The 18,418-nt window shown below is 40.0% G+C and overlaps 2 protein-coding genes across 4 annotated transcripts in view; one reads left to right on the plus strand and one right to left on the minus strand.

Annotated features, from left to right (window-relative positions):
• LOC104587859 (uncharacterized) overlaps positions 1 to 558 on the plus strand; it is an 80,179-nt gene extending 79,621 nt beyond the window's left edge. Inside the window, exon 5 of the transcript XR_016077167.1 lies at positions 544 to 558. The gene's annotated coding sequence lies outside the window, so the exon portion shown is untranslated. The remainder of the gene's footprint in view (positions 1 to 543) is intronic.
• The window catches only part of LOC104587877 (1,4-alpha-glucan-branching enzyme 1, chloroplastic/amyloplastic), a 123,651-nt gene that overhangs the window by 49,573 nt on the left and 55,660 nt on the right, over positions 1 to 18,418 (minus strand). For all 3 annotated transcript variants that reach the window (XR_002022160.2, XR_016077166.1, XM_010245635.3), the window contains exons 8-11: positions 14,974 to 15,090; positions 14,742 to 14,825; positions 14,439 to 14,560; positions 14,060 to 14,179 (exon numbers count right to left, since the gene is read on the minus strand). Coding sequence is in view for 1 of the 3 variants with exons in the window: in XM_010245635.3 (XP_010243937.2) it covers positions 14,060 to 14,179; positions 14,439 to 14,560; positions 14,742 to 14,825; positions 14,974 to 15,090 (443 nt within the window). In the remaining 2 variants the exon portion in view is untranslated. The remainder of the gene's footprint in view (positions 1 to 14,059; positions 14,180 to 14,438; positions 14,561 to 14,741; positions 14,826 to 14,973; positions 15,091 to 18,418) is intronic.

The following is an 18,418-nucleotide window of genomic DNA, read 5'->3' on the forward strand; positions in this document are numbered from 1 at the left end:
TATGGGCAGTAATTATTTTGGCCTAAGTTGCAATTGACATACTATTGTAAAACAAATAGGTTGTAGGAAGTTCTTCCAGCATGGTTGTACTCTTTTTATTCTGATTAAATAAATTTTCATTTTGCTGATAAAAAAAGCTTGTGGGGTGAGGTAATATTGGGTACATCTGAATATGAATAATGATAAAAGCTTGTGGTAGCTTTATCTTTTGAGAGTCAATTTCAATTACAGTTACTATCAGCCCCACTCTGCACAGTTAACTGAATTCTAAAGGTAATCTCATTTTCTTATTCAACCTCGTCACCATGTCAGGATATTATTCCTTTTCATCTCTTTGCAGGAAAACATGGTTCTATTGGTTCCACTTCTGGAATACTCCCCTGGCTATGCAAACTCCCTTGTATCTCAAATACGTCAGAATCCCTACTCTCCCATACGAAAAAGAATAAAAATTAAATGAGAGAAAAAGAAACAGATATCCAATATGTACCAGGCCAATTAGCCCAGAAAAGATACAGAACAAAAACAAAAAAATAGTGAGATAGACAGAGAGAGAGAGCACTACTAGTAGGGCTGCAATCAAATCGAATCTAATGAAATACTTCAGGCTTGAGTTCAATTAGGATCGGCTCAGGTTCGATTCTAATCGAGTTCAAATCTGAAGGCAATCTCTATTAGTAATTCAAACTCGAGCTTGACTAATAAAAAGTTTGGCTCGGTTAGTTATTATAAAAATATATTTTTATATTCTATAATATAAGAATATACTATATATTTAATATATATAATATAAAAATATACTCATTTTTAAGCTTTCGAGCCAAACTCGAGCTCATAGAATATTTAACCAAACCAAGATCGAATAAAGAAATAGAGTTCAAATCTGTTTGTCCTGTAGCTACAGTAGTTCGAACCAGAAGAAGAAGAAGAAGAAGAAGAAGAAGAAGAGAACAATCAAACATGATAGCCTAAACCCTATCAGTCGACCCTAATATGGATTAGCCTCTAATTAGTAGTACAAAGACTAAACTGCCCCCACTTAAGTATGGGACAGGAAGTCTCTATTAAAACTGCCACATAAGCACATAACTTAACAGAAATAAAATGACTAATCTACCCTTATTCAGCTAGCTCTAACACTCCCTCTCAAGCTGGAGAATATATGTCATATAATCCCAGCTTGTTACATATATAGTTCACTCTCCCTAAGCTTAAGCCTTTTGTAAACAAATCTGTCCATTGATCACCTGAGCCCACATGTTCTGTGCTTATCTCTCCAGTAAGGACCTTCTCCCTCACAAAGTGGCAATCAATCTCTATGTGCTTTGTTCTCTCATGAAAAACAGGGTTAGATGAGATGTGGAGTGCAGCTTGATTGTCACATTACAATTTCATAGGTTTATCCATGGAGAACCCGATTTCTTGTAGGAGATTCCTCAGCCATACTAATCCACATGTAGTGTGTGCCATGGCTCTGTATTCGGCTTCAGCATTGCTCCTTGCCACAACCATTTGCTTCTTACTCTTCCATGTCACAAGATTTCCTCCAAGAAATGTGCAGTAGCCTGTAGTAGATCTTCTATCAGACATAGAGCCTGCCCAATCTGCATCTGTATACCCAATTACTTCAAGTCTTCCTCCTGGTTTGTACAATAACCCACGGCCTGGAGCTCCCTTTAGGTACCTTATAATTCTAAGAACTGCATCCCAGTGAGGTATCCGAGGGTTCTGCATAAATTGGCTCACCATACTGACTGCAAAGGAGATGTTTGGTCTCGTGATAGTCAAATAGTTCAGCTTCCCCACTAACCGTCTATACCTTCTAGGATCATCAAATATTTCCCCTGTATCACTGCTCAACTTAGCATTTGGCTCCATGGGAGTTTCAGCCGGTTTTGCACCTAACATTCTTGTTTCATCCACCAGATCAAGAACATATTTTCTTTGGCATAGGTTTACACCTTGTCTTGATCTAGCAACTTCTATACCCAAGAAATACTTCAATGTCCCAAGGTCTTTTGTTTGAAAATGATTTTGCAGAAAGACCTTTAGTTTATCAATCCCCAATTTGTCACTACCAGTTATGACAATATCATCCACATAGACCACTAATAAAACCATTCCAGCTTCTGAATCATAGCTTAACACCGAGTGGTCAACCTGGCATTGTTTCATTCCAAAATTCTTCACCACTTCAATAAATTGCCTTTTTCAATCCATAAACAACATTTTTCAATCTGCACACCTTACCATCCTCCCCCTGAGCAACAAACCCAGGTGGTTGCTCCATATATACCTCCTCCATAAGGTCACCATGAAGGAAGGCATTTTTATGTCTAATTGAAACAAGGGCCAATCATACATAACTGCCAGGGAAATTAAGACATGGACAGAGCCGATCTTAGCCACTGGAGAGAAGGTCTCCATATAGTCCACCCCATACAACTGTGAATAACCTTTAGCAACAAGTCTGGCCTTCAAACGCTCCATGCTACCATCCGGTAAGTATTTAACAGTATACACCCATTTACAACCCACAACATGCTTACCAGGAGGAAGAGTAGTGAGCTCCCACATTTGAGTATGCTGAAGGGCAAAGAGTTCCTCCTCCATTGCCTGCCACCACCCAGGTGAGCTAAGAGCCTCTTGGACATTCTTAGGTATAGAAATAGATGACAACAGTGAAACAAACTAGCAATGTGAAGCGGAAAGGCGAGAGACGAGAGACTGAAACAAAATTGGAAATGGGATGGAGGGTACAACTACGTTTACCTTTTTGTAAAGCAATGGAAAGATCAAGTCCTGAAGGTTCTGGGACAGGAGCAACAACAAGATCCACAGACAAGGTAGAAGCTGGAGTAGGAGCCGGTGTCTGTCGATGAGTATACACGTGCCGGATCGGTGGTCGTTCAGTAGGGATCTGCACTGGAGGAGGTAAAGGGTCAACCCCAACTAGAACACCCGAAACGGGATCATTGACTGGAAGAGGAAGAGGAAGCAAAGGTGGAGACACTGATGCTTCAGGTTCCGAGAAGAAGGGGACAGACTCAAAAAAGGTGACATCAGGACAGACATAACACTTCCGAGTAATGGGATTGTAACACTTGTACCCTTTTTGAGTCCGAGAATAGCCAAGAAAGACACACTTAATAGAGCGTGCATCCAGCTTGTCTATCCCAGGACTCAGATAGTGAACAAAGCACACACAGCCAAAGATGCAAGGTGTTAATGGAAAGGGAGACAAGGTAGGAAACAAAATAGAGAAGGGAGACCGACCAAGAAAAATGAAGGAGGGCATCCGATTAATAAGGAAACACGCAGTAAGTACAGCATCACTCCAAAATCATTTAGGAACACTCATATGATGAAGAATAGACCGAGTAGTTTCAAGGAGATGACGGTTCTTTCATTCAGCCACCCCATTTTGTTGAGGAGTGGATGCACATGAAGTTTGATGAATGATGCCATGCTGTTTTAAATATTGTTGAAAGGAAGTAAGAAAGTATTCACGATCGTTATCTGAGCAAAGAACTTTGATTGGAACCCCAAATTGTGTATGTATTTCAGCATGGAATTTTTGAAAAATGGAAAATAATTCACTCCTTTCTTTCAATAAATAAATCCATGTCATCCTTGAACAATCATCAATAAAAGTGACAAAATACTTGTAACCATTATAAAACTCTATTTTAATCGGACCCCAAACATCTAAATGATCCAAAGCAAAAGGACTCAACATACGACTATCAACTCTAGGACTGAAGGGAGCTCGACAATGTTTCCCATACTGACACGACTCACACTGTAAAGACAACAAATGACTCAAAGACGGAACCAGTATCTTGAGTGCCTTGAGAGATGGATGTCCCAGTCGATAATGCCACTGTAGAGGAGTGAGTGAAGTTTGAAGTGCAAATGACGATCCACCACCGTCAAGGTAATGCAATCTGTAGAGAAGATGGGCCGAATGGCCCATAGGTTGCTTATTCCTTCTTGTTATTTATGTTTCTTTTCTGTAATGGGCCTTATTCTGGGTCCATCCTGTCAATATTAAGTTCTGTGTAAATTCTTGCCCAACTAAGGGCCTCCTTGTAATTATTCAAATATTTCTAATAAAACAGTGTTAGAGGGCTGAGAGAGAGTGAGTTCGAAATCCTCTTCTCAGACCCTCATTGCAGAACCCTCAACTCTCTTCTCTTCAGTTTTCTTCATGGTATCAGGGCATACCTGAACTTCAGTATCCTAGGGCTGGAAGCTTGACTCGTGTTGCCTGATTCTTGGAGGTCATTGGAAGTGCCCAAGACTTGAATCTCTTGGAGAAGTGGTTCGGTGGCCAGGAAGAATCAGAGAAAAGAAAAAGGGGAAGAGGAATAGTTCGGTTCTGTTGAAGCTCAAAACTGTAAGTTGTACTCAGATTTCTGGGTTCAGTTTTCTTCTGGTTCTAAACTGTAAGCTATACTCAGATTTCTGGTTCGAAACTGTAAGTTGTACTCAGATTTCTGGGTTCAGTTTTCTTCTGGTTCGAAACTGTAGGTTGTACTCAGATTTCTGGGTTCAGTTTTCTTTCGGTTGTTCTGTATTGCATTCGACTGTGTTTGGACTGTTGAACTGTCCGAAAGCTTTGGTTGTTCTGTACTACCTTCGGCTGCCATTGAATCTGGTTTAACCTAGAAATTTCTGGGCTGTTTTTCACTCCTTATTGGACTGTCAAACAGCTGAAACATCCCTGTAACAAGGCTGTGGATTGTTGCTTATATCTGGCTGTTTTTTGGGGGGCTGTACGAACTGTTCTTGAGGCCTTTTTTCTCCTCTTGACAATGGGGTTGTCTCTATTGCCCACACTGTGTTTGTAAAAAGGGTACTTCGGCTGAGTGCCAAGTGGTATTTACTTTGAGGTCCAGATTTGAAAAGGGTACTTCGGCTGAGTATCTAGAAGTTTCTGTTTTACTTCTTGAAGGCTGAACTCAGTGTATTGCCTTCTTGTGATCGGCTGAACTCTGTTCTTGCTTGTCCTTATTCAGTATACTTGTAGAAGTCATCTGAAATCATATTTGGAGTGTTTACATGATGTACTCAGAGTTTGAAAACAAAAGTGGTGCTGAATATGGACTGGTTCAGGGGACTCCAAGTGACTCCTTATTGACTGTGACCACAGTTAAACTAGATGGAACTAATTATCTGGCATGGCCACCATCAGTAAAGATTCATGTATGTAGTAGAGGAAAATGGGGGTTCATTTCCGGGAGTAAGAAAGCTCCCCCAGAAGATGATCCATCCTACGAGAAGTGGATGCAAAAAAATTACACTATTGGGTGGCTTGTGAACTCAATGCAGCCACAAATCAGTCAACACTACCTATGGATGAATTCAGCAAAGGAAATTTGGGAGAGTGTTGCAGAAACCTATTCCCAAAAACTCAATGTGGCCCGGGCATATAAATTGAGAAGTGATGTAAAGAATTTAAGGCAAGGAGAGAAACCTCTTGCTGTATATTTCTCAACCCTTAAGTCCCTATGGAAAGAGATTGACCTAATAGAAGCTGTAACTTGGGACACCACCAATGATGCAGAGACCTACAAAAAATTGGTTGAAAGGAACAGGGTTTTTGAGTTCTTAACTGGACTAAACTCAGAATATGATATCACAAAACAGAATATTCTTTCTAAGGAGTGTGTCTCTTTGTCACAAGCTTATGCATTGGTGAGTAGTGAAGAGAGCAGAAGGGCTGTTCAGGTTCAAGGGGCTGATATTAATGATCACTTTGCCAATATGGGGATTAAACCTAAAGGTAATGCTGGAACTTCTAGTGGCACAGGAAAGAAAGAAGTTATATGTGAGTACTGCAAGAAGCCGAAGCACACCAAAGACAAGTGTTGGAAGTTACATCCTAATCTTGTTCCCATTCGGTTTCAGAAAAAACATGATAGTAAAAGATCAGGAAGTGCAAATGTAGCTGCCGGGCCAGATAGTGAAGAGATGTCTGCTTCTGCACAGTTGGCAGCCATGAGAGCAGAATATGAAAAGTTTGGGAAGATGATCAGTCAGCTGAGTGATGTGACCTCTCCTTCCAACCCTTCAAGAAATTCTACTACTTCAGCATTTGCTCATTCAGGTATAAGGGCTTCTGCCAATCAGGCTACCTCTTCAGGTAATCTCAAGATCCCTTGGATTATTGACTTAGGTGCTTCTGACCATATGACCAATCTGTCTACCTCGTTTGTTTCAAATAACTTACTTCCTGGACGTGATAAAATCACTTTAGCTGATGGTTCACTTGCCCCTATCTCTGGTAAGGGAACCATCAAGGCTACGAATTCCTTGTACCTTCCTTCTGCCCTTCATGTACCTAAACTAAATACAAATCTGTTGTCTGTGAGTAGTTTAACCAAGTCACTAAACTGTTGTGTAACTTTTTTTCCTTCCTACTGTGTTTTTCAGGATCTGGAGTCTCAGAAGGTGATTGGGAGTGGCCATGAGGCAAACGGAATATACCTGCTTGATACTCCGGGACAATGCACTGATCATCTTGGGAATGTTGCTCTTGGATCTGTCTCTTCAGAGTCTGTTAGTCGGATTATGTTGTGTCATTATCGTTTTGGTCATCTGTCTTTTTCTGCCTTGAGTCATCTATTCCCTGAACTGTTTAAGGGAATTAGTCTGTCCAGTCTACATTGTGAGTCTTGAGAATTGTCAAAGCATTGTAAAAGCAATTATCCTTTGAGCAATAAAAGATCTTTTGTTCCTTTTAATATTGTGCATTCAGATGTGTGGGGACCTTACCACTTACCCTCCATGGGTGGCTATAAATATTTTATCCTATTTATTGATGACTTTTCACGGTTCACTTGGATATTCCTGATGAAATCCCGTGATGAATTTGTTCTAACCCAATTTGATACCAGGATTAAGATCTTCAGATCGGACAATGCAAAAGAATAATTTGAGAAAAACCTATCCTGTTATCTTTCCGACATGGGGATTATTCATCAAAGCTCATGTGCTTGGACCCCAGAACAGAATGGGGTTGCTGAGAGGAAAAACAGGCATATTGTTGAGGTTGCAAGAAGTATCTTATTTGCCTCACATGTTCCTACCAGGTTTTGGGGTGATACTGTACTTACTGCTACCTACCTTATAAACCGCATGCCATCCAGGGTTTTGGGGTTTAAGTCTCCCTTCACTCTTCTTCATCCGGACAAGGATCTTTTTCCTGTTCCTATTCATGTCTTTGGCTGCACCTGTTATGTACATGTTCCAAGTGTCCAAAGGCATAAATTTGAACCCAAAGCTCAAAAGTGTATCTTCCTTGGTTATTCCCCCACACAGAAGGGTTAGTGTTGTTTTGATCCAAAGTCTAGCAATCGGTATGTCTCAATGGATGTCACCTTTGATGAGCTTTCCCCCTTTTATGGTTCCTCTCCAGAAGGACATTGTCCACAGGGGGAGAATTTGACACAGGTGTTTGCTCTTCCTCTTCCTGTCCCTGTTGAGTCTCTTGATGTGTCTGCCTCTCCTTCAAATGAATCAAGGGTGGATCAGTCGCTCCATTCTCCTTGTCCCAGTACCCTACCTCCTCGTCCTATCCTCAATCCCAAGGTGTATCACAGGAAAAGATCCAGAAATGTGCAGGTTGTTTCTCCTACAACACATGAGCCTCATACACTTCCAGTCACAGAAGAGACAATAGGTACTGTTTCAGTACCTTTGGATTCATCCTTTCCTAACCTTGATATTCCCATTGCTGTTAGGAAAGGAAAACGGAAGTGCACTGCACACTGCATTTCCAAGCACCTTTCTTACAGTTTGCTTTCACCTTCATACTTTACCTATCTCTCTTCTGTTGCTTCTCATCCTATTCCCAGGTTTGTGTCAAAAGCTCTTAAGATTCCAGAATGGAGGGGTGCTATGAGATCTGAAATCGATGCCCTACACAAGAATGACACATGGGAAGTGGTGGATTTGCCTGAAGGGAAGGATCCTGTTGGTTGCAAGTGGGTCTTTACTATCAAATACAGAGCTGATGGCACCATTGAAAGGTATAAGGCCAGGCTGGTTGCAAAAGGCTATACACAGACATATGGGATTGATTATTTAGAGACTTTTGCACCTGTTGCCAAGATGACATCTGTGAGGGTTCTTCTATCTTTAGTTGCTCACTTTGACTGGCCCCTTTATCAATTGGATGTGAAGAATGCATTTCTGAATGGTGAGTTACATGAGGAGGTTTACATGTCTCTTCCTCCAGGGATGTATGGAACTAATATGAAAGGGAAGGTATGCAGGCTGAAAAAATCTCTTTATGGACTAAAACAGTCCCCTAGAGCATGGTTTGAGAGATTTAGAACAGCACTTGTTAACTTTGGATATGTGCAGACACAGTCCGATCATACTCTTTTTGTGAAGAGGAGTGGACCTCTGGCAGTATACCTCATTGTGTATGTAGATGATATTGTAGTGACTGGTAATGATGCCTCAGGAATTCATGATCTAAAATCTTTTCTACATACAGAGTTTGAGATTAAAGATTTGGGGGAATTGAGATACTTTCTTGGCATAGAAGTGGCTCGATCCAAGGATGGGATTCTTATCTCCCAAAGGAAGTATGTTCTTGACTTACTCTCTGAAACTGGAAAGATGGGGACTAGACCAGTTGCTACTCTTATTGATATGAGTCATAAACTCTCAGCCTCAGAAGGGACATTGTTAGAAGACAAAGGAATCTTTCAGAGACTTCTTGGGAAACTTTTGTACCTATGCATGACTCGGCCAGATATTGCATATGCAGTCAGTTGCATTAACCAATTCATGCATGCTCCCCAAGACACTCATATGGCAGCTGCAGAGAGAATCCTATGTTATTTGAAGGGCTCCCCAGGAAAGGGTATTCTGTTTGCCAAGCATGGTCATATGAAACTTGAAGCCTACACCGATGCTGACTGGGCTGGGAACATTGATGACAGAAGATCTACCTCTGGGTATTGCAACTTGGTAGTTGGTAATGTTGTTTCTTGGAGAAGCAAGAAACAATCGGTTGTTGCTCGGTCTTCTGCTGAAGCAGAATACAGGGCCATGGCACATGGGGTTTCTGAATTATTATGGCTAAAATCTTTGATGGAAGAACTTGGAGTTGAATATGACAAGCCAATAATGTTGTACTGTGATAATCATGCTGCCATCAACATTGCTCACAACCCAGTGCAACATGATAGAACCAAGCATATTGAAGTTGATCGACACTTCATTAGGGAAAGGGTCTCTTCGGGTGAAGTGTGTCTTCCTTTCATCACATCTGAAGGACAGTTGGCAGATTTTCTCACCAAAGGCATTCCCAAGGCAAAACTTCAGCATGATACCAGCAAGCTTGGCATGATTGACATCTATGCTCAGCTTGAGGGGGAGTGTAGAGAAGATGGGCCGAATGGCCCATAGGTTGCTTATTCCTTCTTGTTATTTATGTTTCTTTTCTGTAATGGGCCTTATTCTAGGTCCATCCTATCAATATTAAGTTCTGTGTAAATTCTTGCCCAACTAAGGGCCTCCTTGTAATTATTCAAATATTTCTAATAAAACAGCGTTAGGGGGCTGAGAGAGAGTGAGTTCAAAATCCTCTTCTCAGACCCTCATTGTTGAACCCTCAACTCTCTTCTCTTCAGTTTTCTTCACAATCCACCAGCGTCATGCCCCCCACAAATCTTCTTCCCCGTCTTGGATCCTGAAAAACACAAAAGGAAGGGAAAAATGTAATAGAGCAATTAAGAGTCTTGGTTAATTTACTGACAGACATAAGATTGAATGGAAACTTAGGGACATATAGAACAGATGATAAAGAAAGAGAAGTTGTGTCAACATTACCAACGCCACAGATGGGAGAAGAGGAACCGTTGGCAAGGGTAACAGTTTGAGATGTGGAAGTTTCAAAGAGGGAAGAGAACACACCTGGAGTCCCGGTCATGTGATCAGAGGCTCCAGAGTCAATAATCCAGGGAGAGGGTTTGGATGCCAGACAAGCTATACCTGAGTGGGCAAGGGTGGCTGTAGTATGCTGTGAAGTAGCCTGGAGGAACCTCTCATACTCATCACGCGGTACACTCACCATCTCCTTCTCAGAAATAGATGTAGATGTGGAAGGTGTTAGATCTGCCTGTTTGTTATCACTGACATCAACCCCACCAGCTACTGCACCCATGTAGAAGGAGGGCCATGGAGATCATAACAAAAATTCACCGAATGTCCATCCCTGCCACAATGGGTGCACTTCCTTGTAGAGTTACTTTTTCCTTTACCATGGCCTCCCCCTAAGTCATGACCACCACCACGGCCAAATACGGAACCACCACAACCTCCTCGGGAGGCATGTTCTCCCCCTCTAATACCACGCCCACCTCCTCTGGCTATCACAAGTGCTGATCTGTCAGACTATGTGGGATTCTCTGTAGGTCCCAAAGAAATCCTACGAAGCCGTGCAAAAACTTCCTCAAGTGTAGGAAGAGTAGAGCCTCCCAATATTTGGGCCATAACTGGTTCATATTCTGATTTAAACCCCACTAAGAACCCAGTGACATCTAGTTGTTCCCTCTGTTGTTGCTGAACCTTAACATCTGGAGTGAGGGGATGATAGACATTGAGTTCATTTCTGAGGTTCTTCATATTGGCATAGTACTCTTCTAGGGTTTTATTCCCTTGTTGTAGATCGAAATACTCCTGATAGAGCTGATATACCCTTGTAGTATTACCCTGCCCAGAATAAAGCTTCTTGGCATGTTCCCATATGTCCTTAGCTGTATCTAAGAACATAAAGTTGGCACTTATTTTGGGTTCCATACTATTCCATAACCATGTTATGATTTGGGCATCTTCCTGTTCCCAGTCATCAAACCCTGAAGAGTCAGCTGATGGTTTATCTTCCTTCACATGCTTCACTTTCCTCTTTGCCTTGAGAAAAACTTCCACTGACTTGGCCCATGGTCCATAGTTCTCACTATTAAGTTTAATTGAAGTCATCTGCACACCCAGATAGTCAGAGGGAATCACCACACTAGGTTTATGATCACTACAACCATCTCCAGTTGCTGCCATGATGCTCTTCCAATGCTACCTCTAATCTGAATTCCCAGTCGCCAACTAAGTACTGCTGTCAGGAGTTTGATGTTCCAGACACTATAGAAGTCCCCAAACACAAATGATAGGCTCACAACCAGTCACAATCAATCACCACTGTTCACAACCAGTCACAATCAATCAGTCCCCAAACACACAGATGTCCCAGACACTACAGCCGTCCCCAAACACAGTTGATAAGTACACAAACTTTTGTTCTTGTTCACACCACTACTGATTTCAGAAAACCATGAATCACACTGACATTAATTCAGCAACTCACTGACCACATACAAGCCCTCTTGAAGCTGCTCAATAGAGATTGAGCATCACAAGCACCACCACACAACCATAGCCGTCACACATGGTACAGATCTGTCTGACCTTTTCAGAGGGCACTACAAGTCCAAAGAAAACATCAACTACTACCATTGCAGTAACCTGTCATTCAATTCAGGTCACTTGTGACCAACAAAGGCTTCAAAACAACTACAGACCCACATAAAAGGGTCAAACATACCCTTATACCATTCGGTCACTGTAAACACAGCCTGTTCTTGGACCTTTTTCCAAGAACCAAGGCTCCAAACAACCTAGTTTTCTAGGTTCTGATCAGTCCAAGCAGATTTTGAAGGCTTTCAACCCAGAAATACCAACAACACCAAAAAAAAGGTAACCAACCTCCGATGGAGAGCTTCAGTCGACCATCCACTTCTGAAGTTGTTTTTTTTTTTTCTTGAAAAACAGTCAAGTTCTGTGCAGAGGAAGAAGGACTGAAGTGTTCTCAGGGCTAGGTCGAATCTGTGTTCTCCATTTTCAGCCCAGAAAGAAAAAAGAAAAAAAAATGAGGTCACGAACAGAGAGGAGCAGGGGAGGAGATTTAGAGAGCAACGTCCTGCTCTGATACCATGTTTGTCCTGTAGCTACAGTAGTTCGAACCAGGAAAAGAGCAGATGAAGAAGAAGAAGAAGAAGAAGAGAACAGTCGAACATGATAGCCTAAACCCTATCAGTCAACCCTAATATGGATTAGCCTTTAATTAGTAGTACAAAGACTAAACTGCCCCCACTTAAGTATGGGACAGGAAGTCTCTATTAAAACTGCCAAATAAGCACATAACTTAACAGAAATAAAATGACTAATCTACCCTTATTCGGCTAGCTCTAACAAAATCGAACTCGAACCCGAGTTTAGTAGTATTTTAGTTGAATCGAGCCAAGACATGCAAAAGTTTGGCTCAGCTCGGCACGACTGCACCCCAAACCACCAGCATAAAATTCAGAAAACCCAAACCATGATAGAACCATAAAAGCCATCCACCTCATCACAAACCACCTTAACCACCACCACCACCAAGCAGTGGCCTTTGTACAAGCCACCTTAACCAAAAACCAACCAAATGAAACAGAAGCCTGTAAAACCATTGAGAATCCTGAGAAGAAAACTAAGAGCAGAACCACTCATACCACAACAGCAACTAGCAGCCAAGAAGCACCTCATTTCCTTCTACCCCTATGACATATTCCCCAACCCTCTCAGTTTTCTTTGCCCTCTCCCTCTGGAAGCATGTCATATTAATAATTTGTTGGATACCCCTGAACATACTTTCCAAATCAAAACAGAAGAGAAGAAATTTTGCCCACAAAAACATTAACATGTTGATGCTTCCTTTTTCATGCATGTAGAATTTTTTTTCTCTATTTTTTGGATAGACCGCTAGAAAACAGAATTAAGGAGAAATTTCCTAGAGTAGAGTCTTTACATTATACCACCTTCCAACCTAATTAAATTAAAATCGTAATGCTAGTGATATTCACACATCCTAATAAAGGGCTAGGAGTGTATCAAATATTTGCTTGTTTTGCTCCTACCAAGGCCCCAATAAATCACAAAAGGAAAAAGTTCCCACAACATCTGTCCTCTAGCACCAAAACCATCATGAGGCCAAGAGAGAGGATCTCTTCCAAAGATTAGGGGGGGGGGGGGGGGGGGGGGGGGTCCGAGCCAAGCCAAACCATCAAGTGTCAAAACCTTGCTAAGAAAGGATAGTCAAAAAAAGGAGCACAGAATCTCCATAAGCTTTATTTTTTCGTAAATGCAAAAATAGAGTTTGTAATATGACATCTAACATACCAAAACCATCATGAGGCCAAGAGAGAGGATCTCTTCCAAAGATTAGGGGGGGGGGGGGGGGGGTCCGAGACAAGCCAAACCATCAAGTGTCAAAACCTTGCTAAGAAAGGATAGTCAAAAAAAGGAGCACAGAATCTCCATAAGCTTTATTTTTTCGTAAATGCAAAAATAGAGTTTGTAATATGACATCTAACATATCAAAATATAATGTGCCAAAAAATATTATCTATAAGAATATCCCGTATCTATACCCCTACGTGGGCATGCCACCAAACTGCCAACTTGTACTCATAGATTAATAGTCCACTTGTAATTGAAGGAAACACTCTTTATCTTGTAAAAACATTAGAAAAATTGCCAATTTATTATCAATGACATTGACAGTGAAAGTCCATCCTAACAAATAAGTAATATTTGAAAGTCCCATTCTCCCATAAGTAACCACTCTAATATTTGGCTGGTATATGCTTTAATAGAGAACATAAACACAGTGCAATAGATGGAAATTAAAAGATTCTAGCTGGAAAGAAATCTGTATGGATATCAGTTAGCTCTTGACACAAGCTAACATTATAGGAAGAATCAGAGGCAAGAACTTGTTAAGACCATCCACACTACCCGTGGAGTCAAAACTTTATTACTAACAATACAAATAGAAGATGGATAGACAGAAACAAAATAAGTGATGATAATCACTGTTTTTATATCCCAGAATCATAAAGAATAGTATATCAATTTATGTCTCCCAATAGTGTGAATTCATAATACAAAAGAAATCTTATAGCTTAGGTTGCCATAAGAATACACATTGACATAGAAAATCTATCACCTGTGAACAATATCCATAAGCACAAGCAGTCCTAGCTCATGAGCTCTGTCTATCAAAGACTTAAGATCATCTGGAGTTCCACAACGGCTGCTAGGTGCAAAAAAGTTGGTGACATGGTACCTGCAACACATTTAAAAAAATGCAACTGTGATTGACTAACAACAGGACCAAGCAAACATTTATCAAAAAAAAAAACAACAGGCCCAGAAAAATGGATCAAGTAGAAAGAGATCGGACACAAAGTGAACAAAACCAAAAGAATAAACAATAAAAGGAATAATGCAAGATGGCAAAAAGGAAGCAATGACATAAAGATGGTTCAAATGTTAAATGCTCCACTAACATTATTTTATCTTTCACAAAAATGTTAAAGAAATACCCGAAACTAGCATAATATGAATGTTCTTGAATGGCCATTATCTGAACAGCATTATATCCAAGCTTTTTAATGCGAGGGAGCACTTCATCTCTAAAGTTGGCATATGTGTTGATAACTGGCTCCTGCAACACAAAGTTAACTTGAAAATGGGGCTCCTAGTGTACAAGTGGTAAACTCTATTGTATTAAGTATATATATGGTATATATGCATTAACAATGGGTCAACATTGCTTTTAAATATATTCAAGTTTTTAGTATATAAGAGTTAATAGCCCATAAATTTCAAAGAGGAGAAATGCACACCGTACTACTCATCCCCACATGTGACTCATATATTCGCAGTGATCTAGGTCTTTTAGGCTGAGGATGTTGAAATACATGCTTTTCCTGTAACAACATTTACAATAGAAAAATGAGGGGGAAAATAACAAAAGAAAAAGAAGCATCAAATAAAGGCAGTTCATTTAGGGTAAACTAGAATAGAATCACAAGAGCTTCACTATTTTTCTGGTAAGCCAGCTAGAGGCTATCTTACCTCTTCTGGAGGATCATAATATATGCCATTGTATGGAATTTCACCAGGAGCTTGTACAGAGAACTTGATCCAAGCAGGAATTGAATCTTTGACACCAGATGAAGTGTCCATACGGATCTGTGATTAATGATTACATGGTTAAGATAGGGTCTAATATTGGCAGCACAAGTCAACAGTTGAGATCAGTGTTTCAGGTTCACTATTTGTATGTATGCATCAATGGTGTAAATATATATGTAAAATTAATAAAAGTTAAAACACAACAAATTAAGAAACCAGGAGTTCAAAAATATCTTAAACATAGAACAAAGAAGTAGAAAAGTCAAATGGCTTTACCATGGCTTTCTATCTAGATTGTTGGGAAGTGTTAAAGGTTGACCTGTGTGAGGATTTCCATCAATTTGCAGATAATCACTTTATAAGCCAGGGGATTAATGCCACCTTTCTAGCCTTGATACCCAAAAAGCCAGATGTTACACACCCCAAGGATTTTAGGCCCATCAGTTTAGTGACTAGCATATATAAAATTTTGGTGAAAGTGTTGTCTTTGAGGTTAAAGGCTATTCTCCCACCTCTTATAAGTCAGCCTCAAGGGGCCTTCAACAGATTGTTGACCAAATTCTAGTAGCCAATGAGTACGTGGAGGAAATGAAGAGGACCAGAAGCAAAGGATTTGTGTGTAAGTTGGACACGGAGAAACCTTATGACTTGGTGGACCAAAGTTTTCTATTAGAGGTGATGAAGAATTGTGGTTTTGGGGAGAGATGGTGCAATTGGGTTAATAGTTGCTTACAATCTTGTCATTACTCTATTCTGATAAATAGGGTGGTTAAAGATTTCTTCCCAACTTCAAGAGGTTTAAGGCCATGTTTGGGAGTGCTTATGTTAAAAATAAGTGCTTATTCGAATACGCACTTATTTGCATTTGGCACCCAACTTTCTCAAGTGCTTATTTTAAAAAATAAGCAATTATTTCATATTGGGTGTTTGGTAGTCAATTAGTCTTTCTCCAATAAGCACTTAAATATGCATTTGTGACTATTTTGTCCTTCATTTTCTATCAATTTTTCAAAATATACCCTTATGAAAGTACATTTATTAAATTACTTTTATAAAAACACTTTTATAAAAGTGCTTTTATGAAAGAACATTTCATTGGGGAGGGTAGAATTATCCTAATAAAACAAACCTTATCAAACTTACCTCTCTACTATCTCTTGGTCTTCAAAATACTGTAGAGAGAGGCTAGGGAGTTAGAGAAAATTATGAGGGATTTCCTTTGAGAACCAGGAGAAGGGAAGAAAGAGCATCTAGTTAATTGGGGGATCGTATTCGTATGCAGAAGTAAGAAAGAAGGGGGCTTAGCCATAGGCAATGTGGTTAAGAAGAACTTGGCACCTTTGGAAAAATTGTTGTGGAGGTGGCTGTTAGAGTGGAAGAGACCTTGGCATTAGGTAATTGCTAGCATTCATGGTAAGTTGAAAAACAGTTGGGATGCAGGTGTATCCCACAGGGCTACGTTGGCATCACCTTGAAAGGCAATTCACATCATTCTTCCTATCTTCCTTTTGTAAGGTATGATGTGTGCATAGGGATTCTGTTTGGTTTCGGGAAGATAACACTTGGATTGGAAATTGTCCTCTAAAAGACATTTCCCTTCTTTGTTTGCCATCTCTTCATTCAAAAAGACTCTAGTATCTACTTTCATTGCCCACTCTTCACTTCCCTTGAGCCTTAATTGAAACTTTGGTTTTCGTAGAGGGTTGAGAGACAGTGAATCTGAGAATGTGGTTACTCTATTACACATTCTTGATACTATTTGTCTCGACCCTTCTAATTTTGATAGTCATTCCATTCTTTGTGTTCTTCACCCTCTCCCCAAGTTTTCATTCTATTGAGGTTTGGTGTAAACTGGTACCCCAAAACTAGATGCCTTTTGCTGGGATGTTTGTCTCAAGAAGATTAACACTTTGGATAATCTACAAAAAAGAAGACCATCTCTTTGCTTATCCCCTAGTAGGTCTGTTCTTTGCAAATCCAACGATGAGAGTTGTCACCATGGTTTTTAAAACCGACCAGGAGACCGAACCGGTCAGGGGTTCGGTTACCGAGTCGAATGGTCCGACCGTTCGAACCAAGCGGTCGACCCGTTATAACAAAAAAAATTAAAAAATAAAAAACGGTCAAAACCGTTTGAAGGGTTTGAACGGTTAACCGCCCGAGTCAGCGGTTTGCTGACCAAAATCAATGGTTTTTTAAGAAATCCCGGTTTTGGGGAAAACCGAAACCAATCACCTAACCGGTTCCCGGTTTTTCCAGTCCGACAATCCGATCCAGTCCGGTTTTGAAAACCATGGTTGTCACCACTTGTTTATATCTTGTTTCTTTTATAGAAAACATTTGGGTATGGTTGTTCACTTTATTTGGGTGCAAGTGGAATCTTCCGGTTTTTCCAGTCCGACCATCCGGTCCAGTCCGGTTTTGAAAACCATGGTTGTCACCACTTATTTATATCTTGTTCCTTTTATAGAAAACATTTGGGTATGGTTGTTCACTTTATTTGGGTGCAAGTGGAATCTTCCAATAGAGGTTAATGGTCTCTTTGATCCATCTTCCTGTGGTATTCCTCACAAAAGGGGTAAGATAATGCGGATACCATGTGAATTATTCGATTAACCCTAGTTCAGTTCTAGGTCTGAAGTGAGAAGAGAAAGGGTTCCTTATGAGAAGAAGAAAAGTCACACACTCTCAGCCGACCCACTTTATATTTATACTCTTTGTATTAGATTACAAAAGACAAATTTGTCCCTCATTAAGTATGGGACACACAACTTAAACCCAAACAAAATAGACCACTCAACCTTAATTAGATAGACAAAAGACTTAACTACCCGTGTACTGTCAATTCTAACAATAATTAACAATACTAGGGGTGTACAACGGTCGGTTCTATTCGGTTCAAACCAAGGACCTAACCGACTATTCAGTTTTACCATTTCCTCTAACCGAACCGAACCAAATTATATTTTAGAACCAAACCGACCCTAACCGAATTTGGTTTGGTTCGGTTTTCTGCTTGGTTGGACCTTGGTTCCACATGAATGACAAGAATTTAATAAGTGTTATTAATGAAAAGTTAAAATGGCCCCAAAACCCAATGGTTTTAATTAATTAACTATTAACTATTATTAATTAAAAGTTAGAATGACCCCAAAGCCCAATGGTTTTAATTAATTAGCTATTATTAATTAAAAGCTAAAATAGGCCCAAAGCCCTATGCCAATGGGGAATTGGCCAATTGGCCATTTTCAAAAATAATTAATGATTAATGAACAATTAATAATAAGTCTAGATTTTAATTAACTATTATTAATTGTTCATTGGGAAATATAATAATTAATTAGCATAAAGTATTAAATAAAACATTAATGTTTAATATACTTAA

Source organism: Nelumbo nucifera, chromosome 6, assembly GCF_055504915.1.
Source record: "Nelumbo nucifera cultivar China Antique chromosome 6, China Antique-T2T, whole genome shotgun sequence".
Classification (NCBI taxonomy): Eukaryota; Viridiplantae; Streptophyta; class Magnoliopsida; order Proteales; family Nelumbonaceae; genus Nelumbo; species Nelumbo nucifera.